Consider the following 12205-nt stretch of genomic DNA (forward strand, 5'->3'; position numbering starts at 1 on the left):
GGCTTCGCGAGATACTGTTTGTGCTTTACTTACTTTCCGAGTTCTTTGAGGATCTTGGAACGTGTACAAACCACCTTCACTTGCTGTCTTTGTCAAAAGGATCAAATAGATTCTTAACTTTGAGAAATGCATTCCTGATGATCTAATCATAGGCACACATGAGGGATCCAATAATTCAACTTTCTTCTAGGCTGAGCATCCCAACTTTTTAAAAATGATCGACACTAGTTATAATTTTTTCTATATAAAACATGAATTAAGATTAGGAAGGAGCTGATGGTAACAGAACACAAAGCTGACTTATGGGTGGTGCTACGTACTGCTAGTATCCTCCACTCAATGAATCACAGATTCTGCATTTCCCAATGACGGAGACTTTGGAAAATTCCAACTCGGTTTGAATTTTTGCTCTTTTAAAATAGCAGACCTTAAAATAACAATTTCATTGTCAAGACTGGTAGAATCTGTAGGTGAGAAGTGTTGAGAAAATTGTGCTACATAGAAAGCCATCTTGTTTAGTTTAATAAACTGTTGACTTAATCTTCTTGTTGGTGTACTAATTTTTCAATTTCTTTTTTTGCCAAGAGCTGTGGTATGCACGTAGGCCTGAGACTTTTATCCGAGATCCGGATTCGATCCGAGATCCGATCCAAAAATCCGGATATCCGGAGAGGCAGAATCCGGATCCGGATAGTAAAATGTTAGATCCGTCAAAGTCGAATCCGGATCCGGAAATCTTGATTTTTTAGTCCGGATATCCGGATCCGTAAATTTTATTAATAATTATTTCAAAAATAGTAATATCTATATATAAAAACTAATTTTATTTAATAAATTTTCATTTTTATAATACTATATATAAATTTTATGTAAATTTTGTAATATTATACATAGAAATAATTAAAAACATTATATATCTTTTTTATTTTTAAATTATTGTTAATATTTTATATATATTAATATTATTTTTTATTTATTTTAAGGATCCAAATCCGGATATCTGCCGGATATTATAATTTTTAGAAGGATATCCGACATCCGGATATCCGCGAATCCTGGATCCGGATAAGGATAGTAAAATTACGGATCCGCCGGATAAGGATTCGGATCCGGATCCGGATATCTTAAAATTATCCGGATACCCGATCCGTCCCAGACGTATACGTACGTACCCTTTTACCAACTTGTATTTGTTGAGATTCGTTTCCAAAAGATACATTGGTGGTGGTGGTGTGTGTAAGCTTGTGACTTGTCTCCATCAACTGTGCTCTAGGAACATAAGTATCTATTCCACTAGTGACACTTGTAGTGTAGGATCTATGACTTTGTTGATCATACATTGTTGATCCAGATAGAAAGTTCGTCTTGTAGCCCAAGTCTCTTGAATGTCTAGTAACCTATACTATTGTTTGCTTAGTAATAAACGCCTATGTTTTGATTTTCGAGCTTGATTGAAAACTTGGAGAAAATTTCTACTGATATTAGAAAACCCATTTCAGATGCTAAAGTCAGTTGCTTAAACAAGATGTCCGAACTCAAAGCGAGATTATCTTGTTTCTACCTTTTTTGGATTCTTTATATCCTCTAGTGACAAACCTGCAACTATTCTCTCTGGTAACAAACGTCTAGGGCCCTGAGATTAAAGAACTGTGTGCTGCTCCTTGAACCCAAAAAAACCCAGCAAACAGCCATTTCTCTAACCGGACAAATGAATTGGCAAAGACAAGAGATTAAAAACATTTGAAAAGATTAAAAAAATGAGTCCAAATAATTAGAGCAGTTACATTTTTGACATTATTTTCTTTTACAAAAATATCTGAACATCATCCTCTGAAGAAAATAATACCCTAACCAGTAAGTAGACAAACAAACATACAACAATATATATAAAGGTCTCTTGGAACCTCTCGGATCCTCTCTTTTCCTCTTACTCGTTGCTCATGAGCTAGGTTGTTATATGAAGCAGCCCCAGAAATAAACTAATGAAGGCCAACCCCTCTTTCTCTCCCATGTTCCTAAACTGGAACGATTTATATGGGGAGATGATGAGCAAGGATTTAATGAAAGAATGTAGCTCGTTTAGTTTTTCGTTAAACACTCATTGATGACTGTTGGTCCATGTTCCAGACGAAGTCAGGCATGTCAAACCGAGGACCCGCTACTGTTCGGTATATAAACACTCTCTCAACAGGGCAGCTCTCAGGTCTCGAGTCAGGTGGACCCCGCTCATCGATGACTTCCACATTGAGCTTTGGCATCTTCTGTCCTAATAACTTACAGGCTCCAAAACTCACGGAACAAGAAGACATCCAAAGAGATCGCATTGTCTCCAGCTTCGAAGCACTGGCCAATAGCGCCTTGTCTCCAAACGGGCAGTCCCTTATCTCTAGTTTCCTCAGGCTATCGCACCCTGACAAAACATGATGCATTCCTAAGTCACTGTCTCCTGCAAACGCCACGGAGAGCATTTCCATCTTCTTTGCATACTTCCCAATGTATTCGAAAACCTTGTCGGTCAGGAGCCCTGATAAGGAGAGCCGCCGGAGATCTTTGCAGTGCTCTACTATGGCTCCGAAACCCACATCAAGTGGCTCTAGTGTTAGATGGTCAGGGGCTTTCGGCTCAATGATGCACAAACGGAAGCGAGTCATGTTGGGACGGTTCCTAGCAATGGTTACTAACGCATCATTGGTCATTTGACGGCAAAAGTAGAGAACAGACTCGAGCTTTGGACAGCCCGCGGAGACGGAGACAAGCCCCTGTTCCGTCAATGCGACGTTTGGCTCCATGACAAAAGGCTCAGACGGAAACACTCTCAACTCTCTAAGGTCCTTGCAGGTTGAAGCAAGCACCTCAAGACCAGCATCCTCAATATAGTCCAGCACCTGTGTCAATAAGTCATATTATCACAATTAAAGATAAGGTTGGCCTTGAAGCATATTGTTACAGTAAACTATTCACGTTAAAGTGGACTAACCCAGAGGCGCTGCAATTTAGGACAAAGGGTAATAAGCTTGACAAGATCATAGCTCTGGACAGTTGCATAACTCAGGTTCAAAGTTGTAAGCCGACCGCAAACAGAATAAACAGCTGGAAGATAGGCAGGAGCAGCATCCCAAAGCCCAGATAAGCACTTCAACTTCTTGCACCCAGAGAGAGCTACATATAAATCATTAAACAAATCTGAACGCACATCAGCAGTGTAGCCACCGGTGCCCAATTCCTCCAGCTGAGGTGCTCTTCGAAGCAAAGAAGCCAATTTTTCAAGAGGAACGGCTCGGTTAAGCTTGAGAGACTTGAGATTGGGACACCTACTCACCAGCCTCTCCAGAGCAGAGAAACATACATCGGAGGCCAAGCAAGAGATGTTGAGTGATACCAGGGAAGTGTATGTATCCGGGAAATGGCTAAGCCAGTGGCCGCTAACGTCGTCAACATCACTCTCACGCAAATCAAGCTCTTTCAGATTCCTGCACCAAGAATCATACTCCCTGGGTTTCTTAAAATTACATATTCTCAAAAAAAAAATTGTTTCAAAAATATCTATTTTTATTTTTTGCATTTTTAATGCATGTTTTATTAACTAATTGCAAACTTCAAAAAACTTAATTACACTTATTGGATTTTTATTGGTTTAAAATTATGGAAAAAAAATTACAAAAAATAATGCAAATTTAATATGTTTTATTAAAAATGTGAAAAGTCTGAAACATGTAACATTTTGAAATAGAATCATATAACCGATTCAGCCACCTCAAAAAAAAAAATTCTTTGAGTAGCAGGAGGTTTGGGGCCAAAGCCATTAATCTCCCAATCCGGAAACCACAGCATATAATATTCACTTGAACTCTTTTTCAGTTGAGGTCACCTCAAATGTTTACAAACTAGAAATGAAATTAATAACTGAATCTTGCAATGTGGCCATTAAGATACCTGCACGTGGAGGCGATAGCCGCGAGGCCATCGGTGGAGAAGCCATCGCAGGAAGAAAGCACGAGAACTTTGAAATTCTTAAACGACTTAGCTATAAGCTCCAAGCACTCGTCGCTCACCACCATCCTCTTCAGCCTAATCTCCTCCAGCCACGTGTACGCCTTCGACATCGCCTCGATCCACGGATACACGTACCCTCCCCATCCCTCCGGTACCAAATTGAAGTCAGCGAAGTGCGGTTTCCCCTTCAGCTCCACGGATCTCACTTTCGGGAACCTCCTTATCACCGTCGCGGGGCTCACGGCGTAGCAGTTCCCGATGAAGACTCTCCTCCTGCACCAACGCTCGATCTCGTACCACGACTTGCAGACGAGCGAAACGGAGTTCCTATCATTGTCGAGGTGGATAAAGGAGAATACGTGCTCCAGAACTTCTTCCGGAAACGAAAGGCCCGCTCGCTTCTGCATTGCCGCTCGAGATCTTTGATGATCAAAACGAGAGAAGATGCAGAAACAAAACGCTGAATGTTGAGGATGATGGGGGGAGAGAGAGAGAGAGTTAAAAGGCGACTCTGGCTCGGTTAAATGTTAACCATGGTCAAACATCTCCATGTGATGCCTTTTCGGTGATTGAGAATTGTCGATTCCGATCGTGACACGTGTCTTTTAAAGTTCGAATACCAGCCGTTGGATTGATTGGAAGCGGGAGATTTATCTTATATCGACTGTGCTGACAAGGACGATAAATTGGAGGGTGTGTTGTCAAAAAAACATAAGAAAATGGAGAGTGTAATGATAGCCTGCGGCAAGGTGTAGGGGAAGAAGGAATCTAATGATACCACAACAGAATGTGGAAAAAAAAAGTGATCTGACGGTATATAAAAAAGCTAGGGTTAACTATGGTGACATCGGAACCGTTTGTTTTGATGTGGAATCTGACCATGTCCTGGGTACTGACTGTATTACAGTAATTTCATCATTATTTATTATTTTTTGTTTTTCATCATCGTTATTTATTTTACCCACCATTTTGGACAACTATCAAAATGAATATATCATATATATATATATATATATATATATAATATCGACTAAAATTTCACTAAGGCTTTGAATGTGATGCAGATATGAAAAATACAGATGAAAAATAAAATGCAGCCTAACAGGATAAATACATATCAATGCAGATTAAATGCAGAGCAATTGTCCAATTCTTTTTTCTTCTTCGTTGTAGATCAGATAATTTAACACTAATATTAATTTGCACGCAGTTTATTTATTATTTTAATATATTTTTGTGTTCTGCATATTTTAAGGTGAATGACAAAAAAAATACAGTCCAATCTGCATCCTATAAAAATTGCATTTATTCTGCATGTGTTATGTGTTTCATTCAAACCCTAACACGTGACTGAATCACATATGAAAATTACATCCGAAATTATGACTGAACAAAATTAAAAAAAAAAAGTTAAAAGAGCAGGACATAAATTAATATATTTAGTCTAATTCATGCGATTGGTAAATGCATTGAATAAAAAATAATTCCCTTGTTTTGCAGATAACAGATTAGTGTTAATTAAAAAAACCAAAATGAGAGCAAGAGTTTATTGTAAGTGGGGGAAGTACTATTAAAAGAGAAATATTCCGAAAAAATTTACTTATGAAAGGTTGTTGGACCATTTCATTAAACTTTTTTTTTGTCACACAATTAATTACTCTAATTATGCACAATTAATAACTTTAACAACCCATTTATCTTTTTGTGTTACCATGAAAAATTAATAAAATCACCTAATATCGTGGGATTTGTTGTGCATGGATATTAAAGTCACTAAGATCACAATCATATCTAAGCTAAAGTAATATTCCATATTCTATATATCAACTAATAATATCACACTACATGAAAACATAATCTTAACGAGGGCGGTTTTCCTCGTTATTTCGTCGTAAAAGAGGCTTTACGACGAATTAGCGAGGAAACACGTTTGCTCGTTACACGTCCGTCGTAACACATATTTCCTCGCTAATTCGTCGTAACTTAGCGAGGAATATATTTCGTCGTAAAGACGAAGTAGAACGATTCGTCGTAAAGACGTCGCTACAATTCCTCGTAAGGACGTCGCTACAATTCCTCGTAAATAACTCGAAAACAGTTCCTCGTAATCTACACGTAAATACCTTGAAAGATTTTCCTCGCAAAATACACGTAACAACCACGAAATGATTTCCTCGTAAAATGGTCATAAACATTTCCTCGTTATTTCCTCGTAAATAATTCCTCGTAAAATACTCGTAAACTGTTTCTCGTCATTTCCTCGTAAGATTTCCACGTAAAGAGGTCGTACTTTAGCTGCGAATTTACTTCGTTTTTATTATTTTACAGAATTTTAAAATATAATTAAAAAATAATTAAAATTATTTAATTTAATAATAAATTAAAATTCAAAATAAAAATAAATTCATATGAAAATATTTTATAAATAAATAAGTTTTAAATTTATATAATACAACAACAAAAAAAAAACTAAGGGTCGTTCATCGCCCGGTAGAATTCATCACTCCTCCTCGTAACATCCGCCTCGTTATGTACGTCGTCGGATGACTCGCCATGAATGGGATGTTGTTGTCGCATGTTCCTCAACATGGACTCCCATTCCGGATTTGTGGCCGCAATAACGTCCAAGAAGCCATCGACTCCACCCATACGAGATTTTGTCGCGGTCAACTCGTTACGCAGCTGAGCGGACTCTCTACGCAGCTCCGTGACTTCATCATCCCGTCGTTGACCATAAGACGATGTCGCTCTCGGAACATCGTTGACGGAACCAATACCCAACGTCCGTCCCTTTTTTTTAGGGACAACTTTAAAAACAAAAAATAAATATTGTAAGTAAATATTTAAAGTTAAATTAAATGAATAATTAAAAATTAATTTTTTTGAAAATTTACCTCCTCGTAAATCTTATCCACTTCAAGTGTGGATAAGGTGACGGGTAATCCGTCGGTAGACTGCTGGGTCAGCTGAGTCTGGCGGTCTTCAACCCGAGCAACTACGTCGTTGTAGATTTGCTCGGACTTGCCATCTACAAATACGCCCGCCTTGTTCTTGTGGGTCCTCTCGTAAAGTTCCATAAGAGACGGGAGATGTCCCGTCTCTTTGGCCTAAAAAACAGTTAAGAAAGTTAGAATAAATTAATATAATTATTAAAAAAATTATTTAATAAAATATTTAATTACCATTTCCAAACGGACACCGGCGTGGGGTTTTTGGCCCGTAGTGTGAAGCATCGGCCCGTTCCCGTGCTCATCGACCGTGTTACGGGAGTTAGAGCAAGCCTGGGCGATTCTAATCGAATCAGGAAGGCGCCAATAACGGATGAGGCCATCCCACACGTCCGTGGTGAGCTCAGCGGGTTTGCCACGCTCATACCCTTTCACGATCCAGTCACCCTTCCAGTTGGAGACCGTGTCCAACAAGCGAACTTTCGCTTTCGCGTTAAACTTCTTCCTCACCCTCTCAGTGATCTCTCTGTAATGGGCAGTAAGTCTTCCTTTTCGAACCTGGAAAAAAAAATGAAATTTTTAAAATTAACATCAACAATATATTTTCCAACATTATCCACCTAATCAACACTAAATAACATAAAATCCGCAAACCTATCTAAATTCCCTATACTAACCACCTAATCTATCATAAACTAACCAAATTAGAGAGGAATCAGGCTTACCATTGCTACGAAATGGAGAGGAAGTAGAGAGGAAGTAGAGAGGAAAGAAAGAGTGAGCGGTCGGGTGTATATATAAGATTACATATCGTCGTAAATTTACGACGAAATAGCGAGCAGTTACAAAGGCCCGTGTTTTTTTTTACGAGGAAATGGCGAGGAATCACAAAGGCCCGTGTTTTTCTTTACGTGGACTTTACGACGATTTTGCTTACGTGGAATTAACGTGATTTATGTTTAAATCTTTTTACGTGGTCTTTACGACGATTTCATCCTACGTGGAATTAACGAGTGTTATGTTTAAATCCCTAGAACCCCAAACCCGAAACCCCAAACCCGAAACCCGAAACCCCAAACCCGAAACCCGAAACCCGAAACCCGAAACCCCAACCCCGAAACCCGAAACCCGAAACCCCAAACCCGAAACCCCAAACCCGAAACCCGAAACCCCAAACCCGAAACCCCAAACCCCAGATTCCTTATTTTCTACTTCATATATTCCAAACCCCCATCTTTAATTTTCTACTTCATATATTCCAAACCCCAAACCCGAAACCCGAAACCCCAAACCCGAAACCCGAAACCTGAAACCCCAAACCCCATATTCCTTATTTTCTACTTCATATATTCCAAACCCCCATCTTTAATTTTCTACTTCATATATTCCAAACCCCAAACCCAAAACCCGAAACCCCAAACCCGAAACCCGAAACCCCAACCCCGAAACCCGAAACCCCAACCCCGAAACCCGAAACCCGAAACCCGAAACCCCAAACCCGAAACCCGAAACTCGAAACCCCAAACCTGAAACCCCAACCCCGAAACCCGAAACCTCAAACTCGAAACCCGAAACCCCAAACCCGAAACCCCAAACCCGAAACCCGAAACCCAAACCCCCATCTTTAATTTTATACTTCATATATTCCAAACCCCCATCTTTAATTTTCTACTTCATATATCCCTAGAACCCCAAACCCGAAACCCGAAACCCCAAACCTGAAACCCGAAACCCCAAACCCGAAACCTGAAACCCGAAACCCCAAACCCCAAACCCCATATTCCTTATTTTCTACTTCATATATTCCAAACCCCCATCTTTAATTTTCTACTTCATATATTCCAAACCTCATATTTAATTTTAGGTTTCATCGTTATTTCCTCGTTGTCTTACGTGGTTTTTACGACGATTTAATCCTACGTGGACTTTACGACGATTTTATGCTGCTTGGACTTTACAATGATTTCATCCTACGTGGACTTTACGACGATTTCATCCTGCGTGGACTTTACGACGATTTCATCCTACATGGACTTTACGACGATTTCATCATGCGTGGACTTTACGACGATTTCATCCTACGTGGACTTTACGACGATTTCATCCTGCGTGGACTTTACGACGATTTCATCCTGCGTGGACTTTACGACGATTTGTGCTTACGTGGAATTAACGAGTGTTATGTTTAAATCCCTAGAATCAGAAACCCGAAACCCGAAACCCCAACCCCCAAACCCCATACCCTAAACCCGAAACCCCAAACCCGAAACCCGAAACCCCAAACCCGAAACCCGAAACCCGAAACCCAAACCCCCATCTTTAATTTTCTACTTCATATATTCCAAACCCCCATCTTTAATTTTCTACTTCATATATCCCTAGAACCCCAAACCCCGAAACCCGAAAGCCCAAACCCGAAACCCAAAACCCAAAACCCGAAACCCGAAACCAAAAACCCGAAACCCCATATTCCTTATTTTCTACTTCATATATTCCAAACTCCATCTTTATTTCCATTCCAAACCACAATATCCCACATTTGCTTATTCATAAAACAAACTCCCAGCATTACCTTATTCATAAAACAAACCCCACATTATCTTATTCATAAAACAAACTCCCTCATCTTATTCATAAAACAAATACATCAATCGGATACATCGACATTCTCGTCATCACTAGAAACATCATCATTTTCATTAAACTCGTCTTCAACAGCTTCGTCTGTGGCATCATCGATAAGATCTTCGTACTCGTGATTATGCGGATCAATGAGAAGGATGTCATCAATTTCTTGTTCAGGTTCCTCGACTTCATTTATCTGTTCTTCTTGCAATGGTGGTTCTTCTCCACTGATGATTCGTCCTCGAGGTGTAACTTTGATCACTGCTAACCAATTTATACCTGAATCTCTCATCCGAGGGTATGGAAGGAAGCTAACTTGGTCTGCTTGTGAAGCTAAGATGAAAGGCTCGAATTTGTTGTACCTTCGTCCACCGTTGACATCAACTACACCGAATTTGTTAGACCGAACACCTCTGTTGACGACGGGGTCGAACCATTCACATTTGAAGAGGACGCATTTCAGCTTCAGTATCCCTGGAAATTCGACTTCAATAATCTCCGTCAAGATCCCGTAGAAATCTGTTTCCCCTTTCACACATATTCCATAGTTACTGGTCGCCCGCTGTCTACCATAGTCATATGTATGAAAAGTATAGCCTCGTGTGAAATACATCTGTGATGTGGTGACCTTTATAAGTGGAGATTGAATTACTTCGTGTAACCACTTAGGATAATCTGCATCGTCGTCGTCATAATCAACCTGCAAAAATAAAGAGAATGTTAATGAAATACAGATAATGTATGAAAAAAAAGTTTTAGTTAATACATGATTCCGCAACCACTTAATGAAGTGTTGATCTTTCCTTTTGTCTACGTCACTTGTGGATATACCAGGAAATGTTTCTTCGACTTGAGAAACAAATAGGCTGTAAAATCACATTTTATAGGAATGAATCTCTCGCAATTATACAATTAATTATAGTTATATGTGTTTCGAAGTGTCAATATATGTTACCTTTCAAAATAACGCATCAATGGATCTTCGCAATTGAGTAGAATATAGGTGTGTGCATTATGAGCGTCTTCTTCACTCGACCACCAAACCTCTTTACACTTCCCACTGAGTCGCCCAATCTGGCTAAAGATGTCTGGAACACCAGCAACTGCATATGTTGGCGCAACACCACCATCATCATATCTTCTTGGAGCTCTTCTCCGTGTACGTACTTTTGACGCAAAGTAGTACGATGTGAAGTGAGAAACTTCTTCCGTCAAACTTCCAGCAATTATAGAACCTTCAACTTTGGCGAGGTTCTTTGCTTTTCCCTTCAAATATTTCATGGCTCGCTCATACTGATACATCCATCCGTAATGTACAGGTCCACGAAGCAATGCCTCATATGGGAGGTGGACAGCTAGATGCTCCATGACGTCAAAAAATCCGGGAGGAAATATCTTCTCCAAGTTGCACAATAAGATGGAAATGTTCTCCTGAAGCTGTTCCACAACTTCTTCTTTAAGAGTGCGTGTGCTCAGATCCCTGAAAAATGCTCCAATGCCTTTTATATTCAAAAAAAAATTAAACACATTGTTAGTCATATATTATTTTGTAAATTATTGTGATATAATACACTACGTACCTGCAAGTGCTTCATGTACGTTTGTTGGAAGTAGCTCCGCAAATGCAAAGGGCAGTAGTCGTTGCATAAATACATGACAATCATGACTCTTCATCCCGGAGAACTTTTGACCCTTTTCAACACATCTAGAGAGATTCGAAACATACCCATCGGGGAACTTCACTTCTGATGCCACCCAGTTGAACAACACCGACTTTTTTTCTGAAGATAATCTGAATATCGGAACGGGAACTTGTCCATTGCTTTTAATATGTAACTCGCTTCTTGAGCAAATATCCGGCAAGTCCAACCTCGATTTTATGTTGTCTTTTGTCTTCCCTGGGACATTCAATATTGTATTCATGATGTTCTCAAAGAAATTCTTCTCTATATGCATCACATCGAGGTTGTGGCGCAGAAGAAGATCCTTCCAATATGGCAACTCCCAAAATATACTCTTCTTGTGCCAGTTGTGATGAACACCGTAAGAATCTGGCATATTACGAGGGACATGCCAATTACCACCCCAACGAACTGTTTCGTTAGCTCCGTAGTAGTCGATTTGCGCTTCAATTTGTTCTCCAGTTAGATATGGAGGAGGAGTGTCTCTCACAACCCTTTTGTGCCTAAACAAATTCTTGTTTCTTCGGTAAGGATGGCCAATGGGAAGAAATCGACGGTGACAATCAAACCAACTTGTCTTCCTACCATTTTTCAGTTGAAACGCATCTGTCGTTCCATTACAATATGGACAAGCTAATCTCCCATGTGTAGTCCATCCAGACAACATCCCATAGGCAGGGAAATCACTTATGGTCCACAAAAGCATCGCTCGCATCGTAAAATTCGTCTTCGTTGAACAGTCATACGTCCTCACCCCTGTTGACCACAAATCCTTCAACTCTTTTATCAGTGGTTGTAGGAAAACATCCAGGGACCTTTTTGGATGGTTCGGACCAGGTATTAATATGGTTAAGAATAGTAACTCCCGTTGCATGCACATCTCCGGTGGCAGGTTGTATGGAGTAAGAAAGACTGGCCACAATGAATATTGTCTCCCTGACATTCCGAACGGACTAA

At 39.7% G+C, this 12205-nt stretch overlaps 1 protein-coding gene across 1 annotated transcript; it reads right to left on the reverse strand.

The window, feature by feature from the left end:
- Positions 1–1747: 1747 nt before the first annotated feature.
- Positions 1748–4502, reverse strand: LOC106390402 (protein TRANSPORT INHIBITOR RESPONSE 1). Its single transcript, XM_013830857.3, has 3 exons — positions 3934–4502; positions 2978–3470; positions 1748–2885 (listed from the first exon to the last, which is right to left on the reverse strand). Exons 1-3 carry the CDS (start codon positions 4398–4400, stop codon positions 2091–2093), a joined length of 1755 nt encoding a protein of 584 aa, XP_013686311.1. The 5' UTR covers positions 4401–4502; the 3' UTR covers positions 1748–2090.
- Positions 4503–12205: the final 7703 nt, after the last annotated feature.

This window comes from Brassica napus, chromosome C6 (genome assembly GCF_020379485.1).
Source record: "Brassica napus cultivar Da-Ae chromosome C6, Da-Ae, whole genome shotgun sequence".
In the NCBI taxonomy this organism is placed as follows: domain Eukaryota; kingdom Viridiplantae; phylum Streptophyta; class Magnoliopsida; order Brassicales; family Brassicaceae; genus Brassica; species Brassica napus.

Bases quoted from the DNA above. Each gene is read 5' to 3' on its own strand.
- LOC106390402 (XM_013830857.3), bottom strand. From the start codon at position 4,400: ATGCAGAAGCGAGCGGGCCTTTCGTTTCCGGAAGAAGTTCTGGAGCAC. The intron at 3,471-3,933 runs GTATCTTAATGG...TTCTTGGTGCAG, and splicing joins GCTATCGCCTCCACGTGCAG to GAATCTGAAAGAGCTTGATT. The intron at 2,886-2,977 runs GTTAGTCCACTT...TTATTGACACAG, and splicing joins CTAAATTGCAGCGCCTCTGG to GTGCTGGACTATATTGAGGA.